We start from the raw sequence: 27,473 nt of genomic DNA, 5'->3' as shown, positions 1-27,473 counted from the left end.
TAACATACCCATTGAGCTGAAAAGATTCTGAAATGCTGAGGTAGAAGAATATGAAAATGTCTACACGCACAATTGCAAGCACTGTGATAAGAATCAGATAAAATGACTTCTGTTCACCTTAGAGGATAAAATTGGCAGGTATATCATTTTGTCTTTAACTCTGGCAAAAGGTGCTTATGGAACGCTTATTTGGCAGTCTGTTCTTTCTAATAAAATGTCAGACAGTAAGTGTGCATATAAAATTGCTCATGTTTATTCATGTGGAAAAAGCTAGTATTCATGCTGTCCTGAATTAACAGGGATGTCCTATGTATGACACACATAACATTCAGAAGACCTCTCGGGCTGTAATTTGTACTTCAGATAACAGCAGGAGTTCCAGGGACAGCAATAGGGATGATCAGAGTCTACAGTCTTAGGTGGAAAGACATAAAGGCTTTGGTTAGCCCAGCAAAGGAAAAGGGAAATATTTTGACAGCTCACATTCCCTACTAGGAATAAGCTTTCAACTCTATAAAGATCTGTGATCAATGGAGAGGATTGCTTGAGGAGCCTCTGTCTTCAGAAGAGGTTAGAATATCTATGGCAACTTTCAAGAACGGTGAAGTACAGCTGGTCTTGTCTTGGGTCTAGGGGACAGCCTGTATCATCCCCCAGCATGCCTTCAGACCCTGCTATCAGTTGTTATGGTGCAGTTGTCACATCCTGAATCACCCTGCTGTAACTGTGGGCATAGTTTTGTAGATTTTTCTTGACTGACACAACTACTCTCAGCTATTTTTCTACTGAAGATAGCCACTTACAGAGCAGCTGTGTTTGTCCATCCACATCAGTGTGTCAGCTTGGACCAGGATTGCACTTCTAACAAGCTCCTGATCATCCCTGCTTTGCTGCTGTTTTCCACACTGTGGACCAGTGTCAGAACTGGATTCCTTCTAGAAGAAGCTAAACTGGCTTTGCACTCCAGCCATGCATCTACTACATTTGAATGGCAAGTAAATGTTTTGTTGATGGTGCCTGAGAAGAGTTAGTCTTCAATAAAGAAACAACTCCCCCAAAATTCCAAACCTGAAATTTCTATATATGGATGTAATTACCAATCATGCTGCTCTGCAAGTTCACTTCAACTGTTTTACACTGCTTGCTACTGTCAGGCATAGCCACAGCACCTAATTCTTTGTTCTAGCTTCTTGTCTATTCATTCATACATTTTAATGAGCTAGTTTCGCATTTAAATACATTAGCTTATCTGAGACTGATTCTCATTTTGTGCCTCAGAACTATTAAGATCTGCTGGCAGACTTACTGTAGGTTTCTGAATTTCAAAGCTCCAGGATTAGTGTTGGTGTTTTAGCCTTGGAACTTGCTGTCTTCAGAATTCTGTTAGGGAGATGAGAATACGAAGCTTCAAAGCACAATGTGATTCCCTTCTTCTGTAAGGTCTCATCTGTTTTTGTCTCCTCAGGGAGAAGGTTGTTTTTGTTTGTTTGTTTGTTTGTTTGTTTTTAATTTACTTACCTTTTTAAGTTCAGAAAAATTGTGGCAATATGTACTTTTAAAGTCAATGCAAATACATAAATAACAACAGCTAATGTCTCTATAGTACACTACCTATTTACCAAATAATTGTCTTGGGTAAGTATCAGAAAGGCCTAAATTACAGTACGAACTTCAGCTGTTGCAGACATGAAAGCTTCTATGAAAGCTCTAAAAAATTCTGCCCAGAGGTAGTTTTTTGTATAATTGATGGATGAATGAAAGAGTAGAAAAGAATAATCTCTCTTTGAGGATCTTTCTTTGGGGTAAAAAGAGAGGCAGTTTGTGCTGCAATGTTAACATAAAAGAACAGAAACCTAGACGTCTACTTTTCTCTCAGTACAGCAGTTTATATTTTCCTTACTCTATAACATAACTTGAGCCTTCATCATTGTGCTTATAATGCACAGATTAAAAGAGATGGTTTTCAGGCTTTTAGGTAGCAACACCAACCTAATGTAAACTTGCCATTTCATCCCCTATTCCTAATCCCATTCCATACACATTCCCAAGTTAAAGTTCAAGCTTGAGCTGTTTTACATGGTAGAAATAGGTTATTTGATACTAAAGCTACAAGAGATGAGTTATCCACCAACTATAGCAGCGTATCAGATACTAATCCCATTAGTCTGCCTGGCTTCACTGTTGTGTGGCTTTCTCAGTCCTCTCAGGCTCAAGGCAGGCAGTAATTCACATGTACTGATTCAGCTAGCACTTGCGGGAAAGACAAGCTCTAAAAAATTCTCCTAGAGGAAGATGAGTAAATCACTAAATATCCCAAGAGTAATTTAGATGTTATGATCACTGGTGCAGGCAGTACGTAATCACATTTTATTGACAACTCCTAAAGATCAGTCTTCCTTTGAAGCTGCATGGAGTGAGGCTGAGTAGAATGCAGCTATAGGGACTAATGCAACATACAGTGATGGGACCTGATCTAGCACCAAGTAAGCTGGTTTGGGTAAGGTACTATACGCCTTTTAGCGTAGAGGTATGTGTTGGTGTGGAGTCACTGCTGTGAATTTATACCATAACCTTAGAGACAATAGTTTGCAGAGAGTCTGGCAGTTTGCTTACACAGAGCCATGATTCTTTGCACATCTAAGTGTCAGGTAGTATGTTTTTGGAGGAGAAAGGAAAAGGCTGTGTAAGAAATCTTGCAGTAGAAAACTTGACAGTGCAGTTTCTGCATAAATAAACATTAGACCTTAATCTTTTTTTTTTTTTTTTTTTTTTTTTTTTTTTTTTTTAATGTGTTTGATCACTCCAATAATCTCATCAATTCATTTTTTGTAAATGCATCCTTGGACACAGATTTGGGAATTCATCTTTCATCTCAGAGTATGTTACCACAACTTTGTAAACACCTGAATACAATACTGGGAAAACACTGACAATCATCTTAAAGGCAGACTGCTACTAGCTACTATCCAACAATGCACAAAGTGATTCTACTTACCACAATAAATGGAATTTCAAAAGTACTTGGCTAAAGCAGGTTTCAACTCTTTAAACACACTTTAAAACAAAGAGAATTCTTAGATGCATGTTTTGTGTATTGGTATCAATAATCATTTTATATTCTCATTCTTGCAGGAGGTGAAGTCACCAAGCCCAGGTTTGCTCAGTATTTCCACGGCAGCCTAGCCAGTCTAACTATCCGCCCAGGCAAAATTGAGAGCCAGAAAGTGATTTCCTGTTTGCAGGCCTGCAAGGAAGGTCTGGATATTAATTCACTTGAGAGTCTTGGCCAAGGAATAAAGGTAAGGGATGAACTGACATCAGCTTTGATAAAAATATAGAGCTGATTTATGTAGTGGAGAGCCCAAGGTAGAGTACACACAGTACAAATGTGCTCCCAAAAGCAATGTAATTTCCCATAAAGTCATGCAAAGAAAAAGGGGAACAGTAGAAGAGCTGTGACATTGCAAAGAAAAATGTTTCTGATATTGCAAAGGTAGATGCTCAGAATGTAGGGTGCTGCTATTTCACAGTCTGTAAGAACTGCTAGATCATGTTCTCATGCTCATTTTGGTAGTTTTACAGAAACAGACATTGTTTCAAAGAATTACTGAATTTTGAATTGTTTTAAAGCAATGGAAAATGTAAGTGGAATATCTTTTATCTAGAGGCAGCTCAGAAAGAAGTCCCAATGCAGAAGGACTGAAATATTCTGAGTGTATTCCAAGAGGAAAACACTATTATGAGACATGAAAACTAGACAACAAAAAGTCAAGAACTTCAATTTTTACATTTGCATACAAATCATTATCCATCCACATTATGTATGTGACTGTCTTTATTGTAGTACTGTTTCTTAGACTAGAGTACAACATGTAGAGGGAAATACCATTTCAATAGACAAGGTAATGACCAGATTGCTTTGCATTCATTAAGACAACTTCTGTTCTTTTGGATACACTTGTAGAGTCTTCAATATAACTTCTAGAATGCTTACATGAAGTGCATTTTAACTTGTTCTGTACTGATACTGTTATTAGATGACAGCTATTCTTCTGCCTTAAGTGTAAACACACAGTTAAGCTATTTCCTAGTACACAAATGACAATACCATCTTCCAAATGAGTCGATCTTCAGATTCAAGTAAGTGGGAAGATACTTTGGCTGCAGACTATGTAGTCTGTGAAACATTACAGGATATTTGGTGTTAGGTTTTTCAGGGAAGAGGAGGTTGGTGCTGTAGCACTGGATCTAGATTATGCAGTGGAAGTGCCACGTACTACATTTTATTAGCTGAACCTTTTCATTGCACCATTTAGGAGACTGACCTAAAACACACTCGATATCTGTCTAGGTGATAAATTACTGTGGTATAGTGTAACTGCTGTTTCTGAAAACCAAGGTAAAAATGTAAATTGAAAGTGAAAAGTTATGGAGTTTTATTAGCTCCAGCCTTCACATATACCCCCCAAATCATTTCTTTATTTTCATCATACCTAGGGCATTATTACGAACTTCACATGGTTGCCACTCCTAGAAAAATGACATACTTATGAATAAAGGCTATTTTAAAAAGACAATGCATACAATGAGTGGCTAGGGTTTTTAGGAACTTGGGTGTATATTTGTACCAGTACGTTCTATGCTGGGTTTTACATGAAATAAAGAAGTGCATACTCAGTGCTTGGTATTTAAAAACATCGTAATACATCTCCTATTGTCACATTCTGAAATTTGACAGTATTTGAGTAGTCTGTTTTTTTTCATGGGCTTGGAAAAATCCATTACACCTCCCCCACTGCTGCTCTAGCACAGGTGATCGGTTTTCTTACTGTACTAGCAATGGGGTGGGAAAAATTAAGATGAGGGATTATTTTCCCCCTTTTCTGTCTTCAACCAAACTTCAAAACATTTTAATTTTCTTAATATTTCTTTAAAGTTACATCATTCTTTAAAGTTGCTTTCATTTCTACCTCCTCAGACAGATCAACAGTCTGTGTAACAGCAGGAGGCAAAATGAAAGGATCAGTCAGAGATGGATCATGGTAGGGTTTCTTATTGGGGCTTACAAAAAGAAGCTCAGATGAAAGTGGAACAGTTAGCACCTGACCTTCAACAGAAAATTAATAAAGAGTTTCTCATGACAAAAATAAAATAACCGATCTCACACAAGCATGTGTCACAGTTGCACAGCTGATAGTTTCTGTGTGACCATTTACACGGCACTTATCTGATTAAATGTTGGCAAACTGATGCTGGGAGACATTTCTGCTGGGCACTTTGGACACATGAAGCTTCACCTTTCAGCCACCTAGGAAAGAGCAATGTAGCTGTAATACAGTTCCTGACACAGCAGTGTTGGGCTTTTTCTGTTTGCAGGCTAACTTTTAGGTATCTGTAACAGCTCTCAGAGACATTGTCTAAACTGTCACTATTTTTAGCCTTTTTTAATGAGAAAGACAAAAATGGCTCAGACTAGGGTTTTCTCCAGTCCCTTTGGCAGCATTCCAGCTGTTCTGGCAGCTGAGCTATTAAGTTAACTAGCTAGCTAGAGTCTCCTTCTGCTAATTTTATTTTGCACTATTGCTAGCTTACAGATGGAAAAGAGAAGTGTATGCAGGCTGTGACTCATGTTAGTCCTCTCTTAAAAAATACCCTTTAGTGCAATATGACATTTCTGCACAAGCTTTGAACCCAGTCCCCTGTGTTCTTCTCAGCAGAGAACCCCATGTTTCATTTTGTTCTTCACAGTCTATTTATTTGCTCTTTTGCTTTTTAATCTCTCATTGTAAGGAAACGTAGACATTGTCTGTATATTAGAGAATATGCTCATATAATCAATATCCAGCTTTTCAGTGTGAGAGAAGGGTGGATTTCTTTGTGTTCTGTGCATTTCTTTATGTTCTGTGCTGTCAGTAGTATGGTACAAAATCAAGGGGGCTAATGTGCTTTTCTCTGCAATGCAGATGCTTTGCTGAATCAATTAAAAGACAAAAAAAAAAAATGGAATCAAGATGAATTATGGTGAAGATAAAACCAAACATTTGCTATGCAGATATAGTAGCAAAGCTTCTTCATCAGCAAGACTGTTTTATGTTCATTGCAATGGACAGGGGACAGGGCTACAAGAACAGCCACTGTCTTTGCAACGGTTGTTGGCTTAGAGGAGCAGCTGGCTTTGTGCAAGCAGCAGTTACATCTTATGTCATGACACTCTTATTGATCATGAGAAAAAGACAGGAGAATCCCCTTTATTCTGCCTGACATTAATGAAGATCTAAGAGGATAATGTTGTAATTGTTTTGTTCATTCATGTGGAAATATATCTCAGAAAGATAGTCCAGAGTACAAACAAACAGAAAGCAGGAAAAATATGTTTCTGCATACTACTCTTGTTGAAGTGAATGTTTTTATATGAGCAATGTGAACAAAAAAAATCTAGTAATAATAATAATGACAGTTAAAGTTTTGAACTCTACATTTGCAGAAATAGTGTCACCAAAGTTGATAAGACTAGGAAAAATCACAACAAATCTGGATTAATTTACTATAAAATTAATTATAACAGTAATTATTAAGATATGAAATAGATGACTGACATGAGACATTTTGGAAGGAACAACATATGGATTCAGCCAACAATAGCTACTAATATTTTTTTTTCTTAAATTGTTAGATTTTAAACTTATGTGTGTGCAACATTACTTAAAAATGTCTTATTTTGTACTCTGTACCTGGTACCTTAAATACTAATTGTATGCATTTCCCCCAGTATCACTTCAACCCTTCCCAGTCAGTCCTTGTCATGGAAGGAGATGACATTGAGAATATAAATGAAGCTCTCCGAAAGGTCTCATACATCAACTCTAGGCAGTTTCCTACGGCAGGCGTACGACGTCTCAAAGTCTCATCTACAGTCCAGTAAGTAGTACTTCAGCTAAACTGATCAGATTAGGAATATTTTTAATTTTTTTTTTTTTTTTTTTCTTCAGACAAGTGAAAAGAAGAATTTTGATTAAATTATATTGCCAAATCATTCTTTTATGTTATTGAGCAAAAAATATGAATTTCATTTTTAGGCTTATTTATTTTGTAGTTTTCCATTGCTATTTTCCTTTTAAGAAAATTCTCTTGTGACTGCAGTTTACTTGCATTCTGTTTATAGTCTGGAGCACGCAGTCTGGACTTGACTGAGCAGCATATACTTTTAATGCATTCTTATTTTAGTGTTCATTAAAAAAAGTTATAGTTTCTTTTGGTACACTTAGAGCCATGACCTTTTAAATGAGGCCTATTACTTCTAACAGACTATATGGCTGCAAGAACAGTTACATTCTGAAGTATGCTTGAAATCGTCTTTGTCTGTTTATATTCTTATATGGCTGTCATCACCGAAGTACTGGTGTTAAACAGAAATCTGTGTCCTTCCATTGTCATGCAACAATACTGAAAGAATCTACACAATAATGTTTATAATTCTGTATAAAGGAAGAACCATCTGCCACTCCTGAGCATGCTAAGGGCTACCTCTCTGTTACACCAAGTTGTGCAGAGCAGTGAGAACAGATTTTGCGAGTAAAACAGTGTTAGGATCCCTCATCCACCCTGTCTACAAGTCTGTACTAGGTTTAGTTTAGTGCTGTGGGCTGACCACACTTGGAGAGCATCTTCCAATTTTGTTTCACTGGAAGGAGTGCAGTTTGCACACTCCAAGGTTGTTCCATGGTATGTGCCAAGATGCTTACTGTAAGGTAGAGAGTGTCGGGAGATCGACTTCAAAAGCACAGCGCTGATTCAAACAGAAATGCTAATGTGGGCCCCACTAAATGCTAGGGGATGCCAGAATGAATTCATGATGGGTCCTAATTAAATGGATAATTAGGCTCTTTTACTCACTTGTGACAAGATAACCCCATTATGTTCATTATGAAGAATTGAATATTAGGTTTACTACACTTAGTTGTCATCATCTAATTTTTTTTTTTATCCATGCACTACTTTGTAAAATCTCAGTTAAATATCAAAATACTATTCTCATAGTGACCTTACTAAACATCAAGCTTGTCACGATGCTAACTGAGAAGCCATCCCTACATAACTTCAGTAGTTGTGAGTGTGGGAGGGGATGAGAGAAATAGAGTTGTTACTGTCACTGCTAGCCTATGTGCGTGGTCATACAGATGCATGTCCTTATGTGTGGCATTGTCAAAGCATGGAACAAACTGAAGTGAGAAAATAAAAAAGAATGAGATGCATCAAGTGGGTTTTGGACAGTGGAAGTGTCACACACCTTTGATATGTAATGTGTTACATGCAGTTAACGAATAATGTATTTTTCAGATGTTTTGGTGAAGATACCTGCATTAGTATCCCAGATATCGATGCCTATGTAATGGTGTTTCAGGCCAATGAGCCCAAGATTACAATAAGTGGGATGGACCACTTTGCTAGACCAGCTGCACAATTTGAAACTGAAAGAGGTGTAACTCTGTTACCTGACATAAGGATTGTCAGCACAATCACTAAAACGGAGCATCCAGTGGACTTAAAAGAAAACGACGGAGGTGTGTGGATTTATTTTAAATATTATTACTTAATGTGTAACGTAACCCCTCATTTTTTGAAAAAGTAGTGCAAAAAAGTGCCACAAAGTCACATCAGACAAATTAAGTTATTCCACGTTAGGCAACATTAACACTGTACTGAAGACATTCCCTTAGATTTAAAAGTGAACAAATCCCTATTTGCTTGATAGATCAAGGTGTGCTTCAAAAAGGTCAGCTTTCCCATTTAGTGTCACGTACTTTGGGCTCATTTGTTTCCACTCTTCTCCACATACTCTGCTTAATAGTGTGTTTTTATTAGAATTTGTAACAGGGTTTTATTAATTGTACTAATACAGTGGAAAGCAGCAATTGACTATGGTTGTTGTTTTAGTCTGCTCTTACATTTCCAGCTCTGCTACTGACTTTTGGGTGATACTTAAGTATTGTAGTCATCTTATTCCTCAGTTTCCCACCTATATAATGGAAATATAATCACTTGCAAAGATGGTTTTCAGTGATGACAATTTATTCTAATGCTGAAGAATGTGTGTATGTATTTGACATTATGTATTTGACACTAGGTGAATACTCAAATATATAAATAAGGTTTAACTGTCTAAAGGAATTGTTCTTTTGGATGTTTCCATGCAAGGTAAATGAAAAGCTTAGTAATCTGAGGCAACATTCTAAACAATATTTCTTGGACTAGTATACGGAGCTACTAGAGGTACATCTCTTGAAAAGATAAGATCATTAATGATGTGCAAGTGAAGGGGCATGGATTCCCTGAAGCTGTTCTCTGTAATAATGCTGCTTATCACTTGCCTTAAACTACATCTGTCCTCTGAAGGCTGGAAAGTGCATTATATCACAATATCACCTGCATACAATTAAGGTATGTAAAATTAGTTCTTTCGTAGAAAACGTCCTTCACTTTAGAGGCACTGCATATACGATGCTCTATGTCCTTAAATATTATGACAGCTCCAAAACTGCTCAGTGAATTAGGAGCTACTGCCCTTCAGTTTAGTTTTTAAATTTTGTATATCCCAATTTTTCCAAATACAAATTTTGCCATAATTACTGTTGTAGCACCTTGCAGTCTAAAAAGCCTGAGTCTCACCTTCAGATGGAACATAGCAGCATTTCTTAAACTACTGTTTAATTGCCTGGAAGTCAGGTACCTCCTAATGTGCCACCTCTTGTTTATATCCACTAAGAGTAGTTAAAATGGACAGATAATAATTGGTTGGGGGAATAATTGTGTTTTGCAAAAGATTATTGAATTCTGCTTCTCCATTCCTGCATTATACAGCTTGAACTACTATTTTTCTCAGCCCAGATATTATCTGACGGACCGAAGTACAAAACAAAGACAGCCATAAATGTTCACCCGTATCTAGCTATGCCTGTTTTTCCACTTACTGGGAAGTCACACAACTTGATCATTATAACTGTAGGCGACATGCACATGACATGGCAAGGCTGAGGAGGCTGATTTAGTCACCGTGTATTCCCCAGTCGCAGGACAAGTTAGGTCTGTTTCTCATCAAAAGCAGAGCAGGCAGTTGCCACAGGCAGCAGCATGACTATGGCTCTGAGGCCTTCTTTACCTGCAGGGGACCTCTGCAATGCCAAAGTGTTGCTGCTTGTCCTGCCTCAGCAGAGAAGTCGGTGTGACCCGCCAGTAGCCAGAAGTGCCATCCCTCCCTTTCCTGTCTGCCCAGTGGTGGCAGGAGCAGCAAAGCTGCTCTGCAACCCAGCTCTTGCCTGTCATAACTTCCCAAGAAATAGTCTGACTCAGCAGGCTTAGCAATATTCAGATTTGCCTGTCCTGCAAATTTGAGATGGCTCTGCAGTTTTGGCCTAAGTTCAAGCTGTTTCCAGCTGTACCTTGAGTTTAGATACCCAAATGAATTGTACCAGGAGTTGGGAATCCAGGGTGTAAGACTTCTCGGGCTATGCTTTGCTTCCCCATACACCCCTCAAAATGAAAGTCACAAAATGGGTGTTAAGTTCCAAGACTGCAGTCTCTGTGCCTATGGTATACTCAGGGAGCTGGTTAAACAGTCTTGCCAGACCCTTTGGGTTATGTTTACCAGAGAATAAAAATAATAAATTGATATTGTACTTTTCTTCTTTTAAAGTCATACTTACTGAGGGATAGTCAGTTTAGAACTCAAGTTTGCTAAGTTGCACCACACAGGCTCTTGCAATTTTTGATAATACCATGTGCTTGGATCGATGGCATAGTGTTCTCTATAGTGCACATTCTTTATGGGTCATAGAATAACTGAGCAACTCATCAAAACATTGATATACTTGTTACGTATTTTTCCAGTTCGTTTCCTTGCAAAAAAAAAGAAGGAATGTGTGATACTAATCCGGTATCGATACTGTACTGAAAAAGCAGAATTGTTAACATGAATTTATTTCCAGGATCAAATACCAGTTTTCTATTTTCAGTACTGTTCTTGAATGCCTTTTATTATAGAGCAATTTATCTTTCATCTCACTATGTATTTGTAGGCCTTCATCGTGGCAGCATTTGAACAGTCACAATGCTTCTCTTTTGATGTGCTTCAAGTACACCATTTTTAATTTGAGTAAAGAAAATTCAGCCATCTTTACAAAAATTGAAAGCCCCAGTGCAAAGCACATAAAATGAATGAGCTGTTCTGGGATTCTGTGAGCATTTCTCTTAGTTTCTTAGTTTCTTCTTTCCTTTATTTTATTTTATATTTTTTTTGTATATGCCATGTATTCACAGCCAATAAGCCAGTGGTATTAGAGGAAGTGCTCCACAACTTGGATTTCTGTGATATTTTGGTCAGTGGTGCAGAACTTGATCCTGAACAAGAGTGTTTAGAACTAGATCATGTGGCGCTTCAAGGAAAACATCTAGATGCTACAAATTCCACAGCAGGATATTCAATCTATGGTATGTTCATGGACTTTGCCTTCCTTTAGTTCTCCCCAGAAACAGGTAAATCTTTGGAATGAAAGGACTATGCTGAAAGAAAGCTGAGGTTGTGCTCCCTTTAAAATATTCCAGGAAAGAGTGTGTCACAAAAAGCATAGTTACTTCTTGCTCTCTGGGTGTGCTGTGTTTATCCATTGTCCTCCATGAATACAGCACAGCTTTGTCTCATCTCTGCACTCCTCCTGCTACTCCCCTAAAAAGAAAAATAGCAATAAAAAATAAAAAATAATATAGTGCGGGGGTTCTAGTGTACCATAACAGTGGAATGTGTGAATAAGGGAATTCCTCAGTGCTCCTGCACTCAGTCCTGGTAACTCACCGGCCTTTTGTTTATTTATTTCAAGTATTTAGTAATTTATTCTAATTATTTATGGTTACACTTGTTCTTCTCTATTATGGACCTACATTCTTTTCCAAAAGCTGTTTCTCTGTTAGGGAATATTTGATCCCCTGCCATTTTCAGACCATTCTGTATTTTCTGTGGCTGTTTGATTTCTCCTGTACTGCACAGAGCATTTTTTGCACAGTATTTTGTGATTATTGCTTCACTGCCACCATTTCAGGTGTGGACACCATGCACAACTATGAGCTGGTTCTTCGGCAGATTCGATACCGTAACTGGTACACTTCTGCCACCGTTGACAGAAAGTTCAGAGTCAAGTGCTCTGAGCTAAATGGGCGTTACACCAGCAATGAATTCAACTTGGAGGTAAGCAATAATTCAGTTAAGCCTTTCTTTTCTTGCACTGCAGCTGAGCTTTAGCCTCATCTTCAGTGCCAATGACTTTTTTTAAAAAATCTGTAGAATGATTGACATCTTCTGTTGTCAATAATCATATAGAGGAAGCATTTTAAGTTCTGTCCAAAGAGGACATTGCAATTCGTCAGCACTCCTCAGTGTGGGTTTGTCTAGTCAGCTGCATATGTGAGAAGATGATGCTTCTCTTGAAATCCACTAAGAAAGAATTACTCTTTCTCAATTGGAATGGAGGATAAGGTTATCATCACTGGTTTTCCATAACCTAACTGTCACATGAAATCTCCTACAGGTGTTTTTTTGTTTGTTTTGTTTAGTTTAGTTTGGGGTGGGGGTGTTTGTTTGAAGATGTATACACCTGCTTAGAAGTAAATCATCACAGGCTCATTATTTTTCTTACGTTAGTTATTTTTTAACTTCATCCATTACACTTCTCTTTCCTGAGATGTTCACCCTTTTCATTTTTGCCAAGCACTAACTCCTTATAATAAATTTTATAATTTGTTCTTCATCAGATGGAGATACTTCTGGTAACTTATATGATTTCAGGTTTCTTTGAGAAGGAAAGTCAATATTCAGGTAATGAATGCTTAGGATAGACTTCATTTTTTGTACTACCTAGACATGGTCAGTTGCCACAGGAGAATTTGGCTAGCACTTTTTTGCTGATACCAAGTCCAATGCATCACAATGGACAGAGTTGCTGCTGATGTATCTTAGCCGGAATCATGTACCTAGCCTGAAGAAATCTGTTACCTAGCCTGTAACCCAGGTACCAAGTAACTACAGGAGAAGGGCAAGACCTTACCAATACACTCAAAATTTAACAATTGGTTTTGAAGGTCTGTACGTATTTAAGTCCTACTGAAATCTTACCTTAGCATTCTGCAGCCCTGATGATGACTTCAGGGTTTGTGCTTGTAATGTAACTATGAGTAGGACAGAGGAGAATGGATGGTACCTTCAAAGAAAGTCACCCTGAAAGCAGGGACACAGGAATAGCTGAGACCTCTTTTAGTTCTCTCTTTGGTTTTAGTCTCAACAGGTTTGATATAGTGTCTGTCAGTATCCAGAGTGACAAATCTCCCACTAACTTTCAGGGAACATCTGAAAGCTGATCAACACAGACCAGAAAAAGACACTGCTTAGCCATACAGGAAAATCAAAACAGAGATTCCTTTCTTGTGCCACTTCAAAGTCTCCAACTGAAGGACCAATAATGCTAGAAATCAGAAATATGTTAACCTGAGTATTTTTCTCTGGCCTAAAAGAATGAATTTGACCTTTAAGGGATATATAATAATGTTCCTATCTGCTGATGAACCTCTTAGTACAATATAATGTATTATGGAGCCAGCCGTCTTGGAATACAGAGCACTTCCTTAGTATCTGACCACTTATTCTTCACTTGTGCCAGGTTAATATTCTACACAGCTCCAACTCCAACTTTATGGACCATGTAAACCATATGATAGTAGAGCCGCAGTTTCTCCAGTCTGTACACCATCCAGAGGGAAGCATAAGTACTGTTCACTACTCAGGTATGTGATGCCTTTTCAGAGACTGCTCATAATGATGCTGGTACGTCAGTATTTCCCTTGTGATTCAAACTAGTCAACAAATGAAGTGCTGAAGTCCATAGTTACACTTTGTGAAACCTCACCCTGATCATTGCACAGCTATGACAGATGTCAACATTCAATTCTCTCTTCCTGAGGAGGTGCTTTGGAATGAAAAACTGGTATCCTTTTTTAAGTCTACAGTAAAGGTTATGTACTCTGACCCACCTGGTTATCAAAGTGTCTTGTTTCTAGTATTGAATGGTATGATAGATAACATTTATGCTTATATTGTCCTTATACGTCTGTATTTCTGTGACATATTATTTTTTGTCCATCTGTTCCTAGGCAAATAAAAGTGATTTTATATATATATATATAAGCAATAATTGGTGCAGCGCTTCTGCTAGCTGTTGTCCAGACCTTGGTCTGGAGCTCTCTGCAGAGAATTGCTCCTAGGCATGCACAGGGAGCTTTAGTATACATTAAATCCAGAATTTGAACTGAATGTTTGCGCTGTGTAAGTTAAAATGTCTACCCTAATCAGAAACCTTTTCAGTGATGTTAAACCCAGGCCAAAGCTATCTGTTTCAATGCTGACATACTTTTAGCTTAATGATACACACGTAAGGAAGTAAAGCTGATGTAAAGCACAGGTAATCATAAATAATTACAGACAGTTATGGTTAGAAAATTACTGATTTTTTTTTTTTCTGTAAACTTTTATGGATATTCTGCTATTGCAAAATGAATTTTGCAAACTAGTTCTTTTTTACTTTAATGTTGTTTTGATTTCAGCATTCTTACAGGCAAGGCACCAAAATGGTGTACAGAATTAAAGTAGCTCCTGGAACTTCAGTACCTAGGTAGCAAAGGTACATAAAAGTGGCTGCACTTCTCCACTAACACATACAGTTATGAAGCTGATAACATAAGAATAGTTCAGAGAGATGCCTTCCTGTGTCTAGCTGAAGACAGAGGCTTCTCAGAATGCAACAGAACAGTGAGGAAAAATATCTTGAATCCTCAAGAGTCTCCCAGCAAGGCTGTAATACATGGAAATAGAGTGGCAATGCTTTATTTTATTTTGGGAGGACTGAAGTGCCACTACAAATATTTGAAACCTTCTAAAGTAAAAACTTGGAGATACACTTTTTCTCACAAGTGATGTTAAGCTTCAGTTAGCTATAATGAGAAGGAGACAACATGCAGTTAATTGACCCAGACTGCAAAAACACTTGTTCTGAACCTAACTGATTCTGAACTGATTGACTGCTTGGCATCTGTAATGAAGTGGCTCAAAAAGTAAACATTGGGCATGATCACTTTTTAGTAAAGGTTTGTAATAGTCATTAGTAGGTGTCTGCAAATGCCGTTCATGTATGCTATGCCCAAAGAGGTGGGCACACATCACTACTTTCTGTAGTCCTAAGCAGATGGCAGAAAGATGACCCCATTCTCAATCCAAAGGAACAGGTGCCAAGGAGGAAAAAAACAGACAATGTGTTTAGTGTTTTGTAGGCAATTTAGTCCATAGATATAAGCTTATTGCTTTTCCACTTTTTGTTCCAGTTGTTCCAAGTGTGGCTACTATTGTTATTGTGATCTGTGTGAGCATACTCATTCTCATCGTCGCCTTGGGGATCTATAGAATTCGGACAGCTCATCAGCACAGCTCTACAGACAATGATGGAAGTAAAGAAAATGAAATGGATTGGGATGATTCTGCTCTGACTATTACTGTCAACCCCATGGAGGTACATAACTGAAGCATATTATTATATTATGGTAATACCAGGAGATACTGTCTGGACTGGTAGCTTGCTTAGCAGCGAGTTTAAAGCCTCCCTCAGAGTACATTTATTTAGGCTTGGCAGAACAGCTGTGTGTACATACACTGAGGACCCCAGCTCAGTTATGAACTCTGCACACCATGATAATATTTGTTGTCATAAATAATTGCTAAATAGGATTGTGCAGAATTCCTTGGTACACCACCAATTCTCCATTCATCTTTGCACCCCAAGCACCCAAGATGATGTAGTTGAATTGTTTTTAACCTTTTTAATTGTAAACACTAATACACTTAAAGGAGGGGAAGTGATCATCAAGTCAAAGAAGCTGACACTGACGGGTTAAATTTTGGCAGCTTGACTAAGGTATCACTTACTGATATTCCATTCCGGTTATGGTAGGTTTTGAGTATTTGCTACTGAATGGTATTGTATTTGATGTCTAATAGCCACACATGGTGGAAAGCAGATTTTCCCATCATGCAAGCATTTCTAAATGATATGGAGGAAGTGTTCACATTCTCATAGCCATTGACTAGCAAGAATGGACTTTTCTTCTACTGTCTCTCTCTCATTTATTTGGCTGTGTTGTAGAAATATGAAAAGCCTCACCAGGCAGAAGAGGAGAGTGAGGAGGAAGAAGGCATAGAAGATGAAGAGGAAGACACGACCAGTGCTGAATCAGATGAAAGTGAAGAGGAAGAGGAGGAAGAAGAGGAAGAAGTGATTGTCCAAAAGGGAGACAGACAGAATGCCACCAGGCAAGAGCAGTTGGAGTGGGATGATTCAACACTGCCATACTAACACGCATACTCTGGCCACATTGCTCCTTTTGTAACCACCAATACAATGTTTTTCAGAGTCTATGAATTCATTGACAGGATTTGAACTTCTGCTTGCCTATAACTCTTTTGCCTAAAATGATCTTCTTGTAGTAATTGGTGATAGAACTGACCCTTTTCCTACAAAGCTTGGAGAACGCATGGTGCAAACATACTGGTACCAGTAATAGAGTAATCTAGAACTTGATCTGTTAGCGAGTGTAGGCCTCAATTTCTTGTTTCTGTACCACGGGCCTCTGACAGAAGTCCTGTCACTCAATCCATAGAGGTTTTTGCCTTTGCTATTTTTTTCATACAGGAGAGATTCCAGCTTGTTATGAAGAATTATCTGTATGGGTCCAAATAACACAGCAGCCATTTGGCCTCACACTTTTACAGGTGTAAAAGTATAATTCCATTTCAAATTAGGACAGTGTTAGTGCTACAGGTGACAGAGACTGTATTCCATTTGTCGTCTCTTCCTGCCTTCTTGGATATCAACTGTCTTCTACAAGGGAATATTTAGGACTTGACCTGGGATGCATGTGTGCCTATGTAAAAATGGACAGTGTATTTTTCAGGAATGCTGTCAGAACCCTGAAGACAGGGACTTTATCCAACTTGCCCATAGAGGCTTAAGAAAGTTAAAAAACAAACAAACAAAAAAAAAAAACAGCAACAAGGGGATGGTGAAGGTTGCAAAAAAATAAATCATTGTATATCCACAAATTAATATGATCTTACAGAAAGTGTAAATTCTAATGGAATTGATATACTGAAAACCTGTAGAGTTGCTCATTAGTTATGGATTGAACAATTTGCAGCAAATCAATGCTTGAACTGCCTGTCTTGTAAAATCATTAGCTTGCTGCAGTATCTTACTGAAGTAGTGGAAAATAAGTGACCCCATTATTCCACAGGTATGTACAGTAGGGATTTAAAGAATGATTTTTACATGAAGAAAAGGTTCCCCTTTGCTTTATTGAAAGCCAGTCGGAATTCCTGTCTGGCTTCATTCTATAAACCATTATGCCCTGTTTCTTCTGTACACTTACCACCCATGAGTGGCACAAGAGAAACATACATCTGTCAGCCCTCTTTTGTGCTCATGATTCGCCTGCATTTCTTCTTCCTGAAGCCATTTTTGTTGACAAAAGGTTTTATAGAGTAGAACAAGTACAAATAAAACCTACCTGGAACCAAAAGAAGAGAAGAGAAAAAAATCCTAAGAGGTTGAGAGAGTGTTTTAGTTTGTTATGGTAACACAGCATATTTTTCTTATACACTGTTTAAAGATAAAAAAAAAAAAAAAAAAAAAAAAGGCTACGTAAAATGTGTTGGTAAGTCTGTGTGGTGTGTTTTCTGTCCCCTTTCCTTCTTAATAATCTTTGTATCTTCAAATGCTCTGCATACCAAATGATGCAGCACTTGCTAGGATAACTGTTCTAATGGATATAAAAAAAAAAAAAAATGGCATGGAAGTGAATGCTGCCTAGTGGCTTTTCTGCTCCTTTCCCAAGTAGTTCCTTTTCTTTATTACTTCATCACTGGCTTCTGCATTTGTAATTTGCTACTTCAAATGAGTTACTTACACTTTTCCCCTCTCCCAAAGAAACAAGCAGTCAGTCTTGCCACACTAGGATGTTCCTGAGCACTCAAGAGTGGTAGCTGATCCCACAAAGAATAACCTAAGAGATCTTGTGGGTATCCACCACCCTCAATAGTTTCAGTTTATTAGAACCTGGTCATAGAATATAAAGAATGTACTGTGCTTTTTTTTTTTTAATTTATCATCAGTGTTTTGTTATTGTTGTTTTTTTTTAAATTACAGCTTCTGCATCTGATAGCTGTATTGAAAGACTGACCTCAAATAGTCATCACAGTTTAATAACTGGAAAGTAAATGAAAAGAACCCTAAATATATTTTAAAATTAGAGATCTTTATTCTCTTTTTTGTTGTTTTTAAGACTGGCAATACAAAAGTTTTCTTATATGTGCAGTCCTGTTTGATTTTTTACTGGTCTCTTATGTGAATTATAAGAATATTTGCAGAATTGAGCCCAGACACATAAAATTTATCTGCAGGAATAAAGATCGTAGAAAATGAGCTAAAATTTCTGTTTATGTACCATCTAACCAGAACAGAAAGATTTATGTTAGATCGTTTCCTAGCACCCTAGTACCCTACATCATTTCCTAGTGTTATTTTTTTTTTTGTTAGTGACATGAAGCAGGACCTTCACAATGCTTGCTATCAGCACATTTGTTAGCAAATCTTTCTGTTCAGGAAAAAAAAAAAAAAAAGGCAGATCTAAAATTAAAGTTAAAGATATTAAAAGTTAAAGATATTAAAATTAAAGATATTTAAATGTCAATTCAATTTTAAAACTGGACTTAAATTATTTTTAAAGTCTCTGTTGTTCCTAGTTATTATTATTGTTGTTATCACAGCAAACATTAGGGCAACTTGAAAACAGCAATTTAGAATCTGACTGGAAGCCTTTAATTCTTTTATACGCTTGTGTCTATGTAGGTGTGTTTGTCCATCTAGTGGTTTTTTATTTTATCTTTTTGTTACTGGAAGGAAATCTTCTCAGGTCATGCTGGTACATTACAAAAGAAGCAAACATGAAGTATTTTCTCTACTGTAAATAAATATACCTTTTTAGACCTAAGCATAGTAATACAATAATGTGTTATCACTAGAATTTGGTTTGCAACAAAATATTCAGAAAGCTAAACTGTATCACTGTACCTACCTTAGATTGCTTGTTGGGGTGGGTTATACAGCATTTTTCATTCAGATGAACAGAAAAATCCTTTTCCCAAAATGTTAGTAAGAATAAGCTATTTCTTCACGAAGTGGACATTAGAATATTTGTGTAGAATTTGACAACAATGGCTTGATTGGCAAAAGCCTACTAGTAGAATAACATATAAATATGAAACACTTGGAACTAATTTTAACAATATTGCTTCCTCTCCATGATTTTTTTTTGGACGTAAACTAGTTGCTTAAAAACCAAGCCAGAATGCATACATCTATATAGGCATGCATACACATAAACAGATCCCCCTTAAAAGCCAAAAATACTCTACTTTCATTAAAAAAAGTGTTTATGCTGCAAACTCTGAAAGGGCAACTGCAGAACTGCAGTGTCTGACTCGTCAAGTTGTAATGTTTATCCTTACCCCATTTGCAAGGTTGTGCTATCAAGACACACACACACACACACAAAAAAAAAAGGTGGCTCTTTTTTTACAGTAGCAATAAACAAGTGCATCCGAAAAACATCCCTGAAAAGGTACCGGTAATAAATGACATCAAGAATCTATGACTCCAGAGCTTTAAAATGGCCTCAGAACAAGGAATGCTTTTAAATTACAGGAATTCTAATTCAAGGCTGGGAGGAAAAAACAAACAAACAAACAAACAAAAACAACCTACAAATGCAAAGTTAAGATGGTGATACACTGTGTTATCTGCATTAATGTAACAGCCTAAGTTGCTTTTTTGTGATGAGTAGCTCACATTTCTTTTTCACTTCCTTCCCCTGCATGGGTATTGTATCTCTGCAAACAGAAGCAGGCCTAAAGATGCACAGTTGTTGAGATCAATCTCAGTCTGTATTGCATTGGCTGACACCAGTTCAAATTAGAAATAGACATGTAGGGTTTGTGACATCTTTAATGTTAATTAAAATAAAACATTGTTTGTGCTGAAATAGTTGGTCATTCAAAAAGGCAGTAGCATCCTGCATTGGTGGCTCAGCTGCTTTTGCTGTAGGACATTAGCAGCCCCAGGATAAGGACTGGCCAGAAGATAATTCATGTAGCAGCCCTAACTCACCTTTGGCAAACCTTCTGAATCCTGCGCGTACTAATTGTGTCTCTTTCCCTAACCCAAGAGGCAGCTGTAATGCTTTTACCTGGTGGGGATCTTAGCAGGCTGTGAGATAATGCTGCCTCTAAGGGAAGTTTTGCTGCCAGCATGTGCACCACCCCCATCATCTCCACTGCCATCCATGCTTAGCAGATGAGGAAAACATCAGACTTTACAGAGGCGACAGCACGTAAAAGTCTAAATGGGTGGCCCCAACAACCTGCTGCTGCTGTTCTGGAATATACAATATACCAAAATTAAGGAGGTTTGGAAGAGCATGTGGATACTTATTTAATATTTACTTATTTAGGGAGAAGAAATTAAACTGTGAGGACATCTTTAGGGCTTGAAAAAGTCTCTTCCTTCCTTAATTTCCAATGCTGACTAGATTAAGTGTATCCATAACAGTATAGCACTACCAGGTTTTGTATGCCTAGAGAAAATGACAATAAACATCTCTTAGCATAATACAACTTCCATATAAACTATTTCCAGGAATATAGCTGGTGGCGAAGGAGCCAAATACTATCGTAATTAACACCCTAATTGTGATTAACACCTTAATTTTATTTATTTATTAGCAAATTTATTTCACCTTTGTAGTTGTTTCCTGGATGTATACTATTTCTGCACTACTCCTAAAAAGGTCCCAGCAGATTGACAGCAACAGTAAGAGAACACCTCATTTGGCAAAAAATGAAGGTATCATGGTTTATACAAAGGTATTTTAAATATACTTAGATATTTGTCTTTTGTTTCTTGATGAAATCCCAGTGTTGAAAAAAAAAATTCATGAAGTAAAATTTCTGACAAATACTGACAGTTATCAGAGTGAGAAACCACAGGGATACAAGTAGAATGTTGAAAAACATACACAAAGTGATACTATATTGCATGCATATATATATGTGATTTAAAATATTTAACATATTTATATAGAAATATACTACCTAGATTAGAAATACACATCTTGTTTTCTCTAGGGTTTTCTATGAAGCCGTATGGATTTAAGCAGCACATCTAGAGCTGGAGAATAGCTGAAAATGCTGGAATCAAAGTATATAGAGTCTGTGCCCTTACAACATGCCAATTTGGTGGTTTTTAGGATCCCAATCTCATACTAGTCAACTTCTGGAAAGTTGAAAATCGGAGACAAACAACCAATGAGCTCTGTTTCTGCCCTGATAAAAATACTTACAAAAAAAGTGGAAATACTGGCTACGGGGGGCTGGGGAGCTGAATGTGTAGTAGAGTAGCCTCAGCTTGATGTGTCACTCACTTTTGATGGTAAGCCTTGGGATTGTGCACCCCTGCATGATCTCTGTCACCGCTGACCTTTCCTTAATACCTGGTTCAGGAGGTTTGCAGACACCACTCACACAGACCTAAGGCAGAGAGAGAAATAATAATAATTAAAATAATAATAATAATAATAATAATAAAAAGAGCGAGAGAGGGAGATCAAAAGTAAAAACGCCTCTGAAAATACTAACTGTATGTAATGCTTGCTATATAAATAGGATCTTCCTCATGTTTCAGCCAGTATCAGCAACCATATAATAATACTGGGTTTCTGCCTCCTTACGCTAACCTAAGAAAGATGACAGGCTTTGTTCAGGCCACATCATCAAAGCCTGCAGATTCTTTAGACCTCATAGAGTCAAAAGTGATGCAGGTGTTGCCAACAAAACACCCCAGTGCTTTTGGCTAAGCCATATTTCCTAAGATATTCTACTTTCTACAGCACCCAAAAGCAAACAGTGATCCTGCACATTCTTTGAGAATTAGAAAACATAAGAAAAGAGAACAAATGAGAAGAAAAGGGAGAGGAGACGAAAGGAGAGTGTAACAACCAGTGCTGGGAGTGTTTTAAGCTGAAAAGCATCAGGTCACTGAATGTGTTCAGCTTCCTAGTAAAGCAGATTATGAGAGTCTCAGATGACCCAACAGATGCATTCGTGTATCCTGTGATCAGCTCAGACTGTTGGCTTTAGTACTGGGGTCTTTTTTGTTGCTGTTTGGTGTATTTTTTAGATTAGTTTCTCCTGGGAGCCAGATTCTTTTTTATTAGAGACTAAAGACACATTTGAAGGATGAGCACTAATGCTACAGCAGGGTAAAACAAGTAGTCTGTTAATGCACCCAAAAACAAAAAAAATATTTCTGCAAAATCTATCAGGAAGATTACTCCACAGATATCTCAGCAGGTAACTAAACTTTTATATGTGACAGGGTACAAGCCTGGTATGTTTTAGGGATATATATATATATATATTTTTTTTTCCCCTAAAGAAGACATTCATAAAACAGAAATTTGGAATGCTCAAACTAAGCAAAAGGGAAGGGGTGCATGGACTTTTTCTTCACAATCTTATGTCTAATATAGGATTTATATATATATATATATATTCTAATACCCACACAATTGAAGGAAAATGAAGCCAGGAGGTGATATATGTTCATAACTTCATTCCTGGTGATGAATGTCTCTAGATCAGGTCTCTTTGTTTCCCAAGGGGAGTTTTGCTGCCTTCTGAGTAGTTATTGACAGTGGTTCAATAGTTACAGTTAAAGTTTCCATTCTCTCCTTGTAAATAGGAATAATGATACCGAAATCTTTTGCAAAGCGCTGTGAGCCCCATAGTTGAAAAGCACTGCCAAAGAGCTTGCTGGCGTTACAATCCAACAATTTTGTTGCAGCACTACTTGCAGACCTCCATTGCGGAGCACTGTAGACACACAGAATGAATGGGAATGGTTACAGTCAAGAATTTGAGACTCCTGTTTCTGTGGTTATCGCTTAGGAGGAAACAGCCACAATAGTTTGAAACATTACCGACATTTAAAAGAGCATTCAGAAAAGGCCCTCATTCCTATTTCCAGTTCTGTAACTTGTGGAAATTCTGCATTCATCGGCTGTAGAAGCTACAGGGCCATGTATTGTCAGTATTTATGCCTCTGCTGAGAGCAAAGAAGCAAAAGAATTTTTTTCAAAGCTAAGTACATTGTTTGTTAAAAGAGAGCAGCTTTCACTAGGCAAGGTGCATAAAGCCTGCCAAAGGCAAAGAAAAATTGTTTCCAAATGTAGGACAAAAGTTTTACAATTGTACTATATCACTACATCCTTACACTTCCGAAACCTGGAAATTCTGTGGGAGTAAAGGCTTTCTGCTGCCCTACCAATTCCTTTTCTATAACTCTGGGTACAGTTTTGTATTTTCAGAGTTTAACTTTGCTAGACATAAAGTTCTTTCAGGTTCCTTTAGGTCTATTAACAAATAATTTTTTTTCTAGTTTAATTTTTCAGGATATATGAAGAAAATAATAATAATAAAAAACTATACAAATTGTTAAAATTACATCTTCTTTTCTTTCTATGTCTCTCTCCCTTAAATGTATAAATGGATGTAAAAGATTAGACCGCATAACCCTGACCAAGTCTGTTACTACTATGCCATTTCAAATCAGTATTGACATTGGCAGCAAATTTTTGCCTACGGTCTGCTAACGCGCACATACTGACATGAGAAGGTGGATGGTTTTAACTGGGCATGTTCTTTGGAATGTGGATTGGATTAATTGCAGTCAGTTCCTTTTAAAAACTGAATTATGTTTGGGCAAGAGTGAACAAAAGAGGGAAGAAAGAATAATCCATGAATAATGGACAGAAAGAGTTAAGGTTTGCAGTTGATGTAAAAAACAAACAAAAAAGACAAACAGAAAAAAACCTGGAATTTACTAGAAAAGGACTAAAAGCTTGAGTGTCAAACAGTAATAAAATGGAAACATGCCATCTTCATGTCCAGAACTGACAGTTATCAGCAGTCAACAAGAAGAACCAAATATAGGATGTTGACAGGTTCCTGAGATGATGGGGTATGTGTGTGTACATGTATATATATATATACACACACATATATACACACACACACAACCATATATATATATATAAATTGCCTAATACTACTTCCTCATTCCCAGCACGGAAGTGGTTGTTGCAGTAATGAACTAGAACCTTAAGTTATTTGAAATGGTTGTTGCTGCCCGTGGCTGGTTCATTAGTTACAGCACCTCCAGCAGAGCTGGGGAGGGAGCAAGCCCATGACAAATATTACTGCACCGTGCCTGCATTAAGTAGGAAATGCTCTGTGGCTAAGGCTGTCCAATGGTGATTTGGGCCAAAGCATTTGATCTGCAGTGACTCAAATATAATGGTACAGTTATCACACATTTTAATTTGAAGCGTGAAACAGAACTTTGGCACAACAACTGTGTTGATAAGTTTTAGAGAGTTTGTGCAACCAACATACTCCATAGGTTGAAGGAGGAACTGGGAACACCCAACAAAGACTTTACTCCACGTTGTAAAGGTCCTTAGGTAAATTTATTGTCACAATCCAATTTCTTAACTGACCATAATAGTTAGGAACCTTGATTTTGAAGACACAAAATGCAAAAAAAAAAAATAAAATAAAAAGGGGTAACAGTAACCCCTGTCTAATTCTGAGAGCTGAAGCTGTTATCTCTGTTCTCAGAATCAAACACTAGCATGTTTATTGTTAGATTCTTCACAAAATAATCCAAAACACGAGGGGGATATCTCAAAATATTTTTTTATATCATTGTAAATACTGCACCAGTAGAATCTCAAATAAATGCTTGATTATGGTCAATAGGCAGTTCTGTTCGAACAGTCCTCAAAGCAGGGATAAATGTACTAGACTGGGTTATTGCTTGCAGGTTAGTAGACACTGGGGTTCACGTTCCCACTGATAATTGTTTCATTTAAATTTCAGTGTGTGGGGAAGTTGCTGCTAGACTCATTAAATGTTAGAAATAAAGATTAGATGCAAAGAAAAAGTAGTACAGGTAGCATATTAGGCTAAGAGTACAGAATTGCTCCCTAGAATATATTTCCTAGTCTTAGGGGTGGGGAGGGGGGGTGTTTCAGCTACTTACATATTTCTAAACCTGGGGCTTCTACTGCTTCCCATGGGAGAGTATTCTAGAGTCTAATAAAAATCAGCATAGAAAGCTTTTCTTGATAATTAATTTAAATAACCCTTTTGCTAATTTTTATCTCAGTAGTCCCCATAACACCCTTTTGGACCACCCAAAATAATTCTTCTAACTATGATGTATATCCTTTGAATATTTTTTCATTGCCTTTGGTCATTTGTTACAGAGGCTATGAATCAGCCCGCCAACACCCCCAATTCATTCCTTCAGTCTCATCTTTTGTTAACTTTTCATGGAATTCCATCTACTACAAAAATAAATAAATAAATAAATAGCCTATTTCCTTAAATTGATGTTGAAGCCTGATTTTAAACACATTTTGCAGTAATGTGTGGAAAAGTTCAGACGCAGCGTGAATGTGGCAGTGTCTCGTATGTCACTATGATTTAACAAAGCCAACCAGTAAGCACTGGAGCCAAACAAACAACACTGACTTAATAAGGCAGCAATTTGTTAAAATTTAAATGGTTGTCACTAGTATGAAAACAGAGATTTTCATGTGCCCGTGCTTTTCAGTGCATTTAGCAGTAATCATTCCCAATACGTTTCTTTAAGACAGACTAGTGTGTGTTGCTTCTCCTCAGATCTGACCGGTAGAATGCTCCTACTTTCTAAAACGATTTCTAGCCTCACGTTAACTGCTGCAGTGAAACAGAGTCGTGCCAACCTTTCTCAGCACTGCTGTGCCTAACATTATGTTTCAGATTTGCAATGCACATATGGTCTCTGACTGTCACGATGACTATATGGGTAGTTTTCAAGCATGCCCCAAGCAAATCTCTGTTCTCTGGCTCAGAGCCTGATTACCCAGGCAGCCAGTTAGGATGTACATAGTCAGCTTGGCTCTTTTACTTGATGTTTTTCCTTCTTCTACTCCACCTGGCTGTACCTGAAAGCCAAAACAACTGAGGTCCTTGTGCTCAAAGGCTGTGGGGATTCTTGCATCACCATCTCACTATGACCTGAGTGAAATAAAACCGTCTCCCTCACTTGCTCTGTTTAAAAGAAGTAGCACAAACAGGGGAGCAGGCACACAGGGTTAACTTCGCTCGGCAAAATTTCCCTAATAAAAGCATCATCTAGCACTGTACAGATGATATTGTACGGAATGTTAATTGCCATCACCTAATCAAACAGATAACCTTCCTTGGAGTTGGCTAATACAAGGCATGAGAAAAGTTAGCAGAAATACCTTTCCACTCTCTAAAAAACCTGTGTCACTATAGATGCCCATCACTCCTCAGACCACCTTTCCAAAAATGAGCCATGAATAAATTATTAAATCTAATAGATTAGGTGGGGAGACAATTAAGTCTTGCAAGTTGAGATTGCAACTCAGAGGGAGACAGAAGACTTCCTGAGCAAGGAACTATGAAACGTGGCTTATCATGTGATGAGCAGCAGAGCAGGAATCAGAAATTCACCCCAAATGTTGTTGGAGCTTGGTAAAAGGGGTTGTTTCTGGTTAGACTTAGCCAGATGGCTATGAAATAGCTTACATGTTATTCAAGCTGCAGAATTTGAAGACCTGAAAAATAATCTCATACAGAGTGTAACAGCTCTGGGCTCTAATTGGCTGGGACAATTCAACCTCTTATTTCATTGTAGCTCGACAGTAAAAGTGATACTTCATCTAATTGCAAAAATGTAGAACTTTTCACATGTAGTTCATCATTTCCCAGATTTGCTTCCGTATTGGTGCATTAGTTCTTGCTGAGCAGCAGTAACTGCCGTTGGTAGTGTCTCTTTTGTAGCTTGGGATTGTTTCCTAGCAGACGGCCCGATCTCTGTGTAATTGTGGCCACTTGTATTGACAATAAAAAATATGCCAGATGGGATTCAAATGAACACATACTCTATGGTTTTGACCATAGAGGATGACCTGCTCTATGGTTGTGACTGTGTCTCAAACCAACAATCTCTTCAGTCCAGGAGAGATACTCATTATATAAAATACCTTAATGTGTATGTGAAACAATCATAAAACACATCTTGAAATGTCTTGTTGCAGATGCTAAATACATTTATGAAATTTATGCAGGATGATGAGTTAAATGACTATATGCAATGAAAAATATGAATATGAACTTAAAATGATTTTTGAACACAGAAAAA

At 37.5% G+C, this 27,473-nt stretch overlaps 1 protein-coding gene and 2 long non-coding RNA genes across 5 annotated transcripts in view; 1 reads left to right on the top strand and 2 right to left on the bottom strand.

Moving 5' to 3' along the window:
• Nucleotides 1-18,744, top strand: part of CLSTN2 (calsyntenin 2) — a 339,879-nt gene extending 321,135 nt beyond the window's left edge. Inside the window, exons 11-18 of the mRNA XM_035335162.1 lie at nucleotides 3,133-3,299; nucleotides 6,770-6,918; nucleotides 8,338-8,561; nucleotides 11,314-11,484; nucleotides 12,090-12,235; nucleotides 13,701-13,824; nucleotides 15,415-15,599; nucleotides 16,230-18,744. Coding sequence (XP_035191053.1) covers nucleotides 3,133-3,299; nucleotides 6,770-6,918; nucleotides 8,338-8,561; nucleotides 11,314-11,484; nucleotides 12,090-12,235; nucleotides 13,701-13,824; nucleotides 15,415-15,599; nucleotides 16,230-16,439 — 1,376 coding nt within the window. The 3' untranslated portion in view covers nucleotides 16,440-18,744. The remainder of the gene's footprint in view (nucleotides 1-3,132; nucleotides 3,300-6,769; nucleotides 6,919-8,337; nucleotides 8,562-11,313; nucleotides 11,485-12,089; nucleotides 12,236-13,700; nucleotides 13,825-15,414; nucleotides 15,600-16,229) is intronic.
• Nucleotides 11,496-27,473, bottom strand: part of LOC118171770 — a 225,403-nt gene continuing 209,425 nt past the window's right edge. For all 3 annotated transcript variants that reach the window (XR_004753374.1, XR_004753375.1, XR_004753373.1), the window contains exon 4: nucleotides 11,496-11,719. This is a non-coding gene — a long non-coding RNA (uncharacterized LOC118171770). The remainder of the gene's footprint in view (nucleotides 11,720-27,473) is intronic.
• LOC118171769 lies at nucleotides 22,625-24,402 on the bottom strand. The gene is made up of 2 exons (XR_004753372.1): nucleotides 24,275-24,402; nucleotides 22,625-22,749 (listed from the first exon to the last, which is right to left on the bottom strand). It is a non-coding gene; the product is annotated as an uncharacterized LOC118171769 (long non-coding RNA).

This window comes from Oxyura jamaicensis, chromosome 9, assembly GCF_011077185.1.
Source record: "Oxyura jamaicensis isolate SHBP4307 breed ruddy duck chromosome 9, BPBGC_Ojam_1.0, whole genome shotgun sequence".
Lineage (NCBI taxonomy): Eukaryota > Metazoa > Chordata > Aves > Anseriformes > Anatidae > Oxyura > Oxyura jamaicensis.
This window is presented reverse-complemented; position numbering and strand designations above follow the sequence as displayed.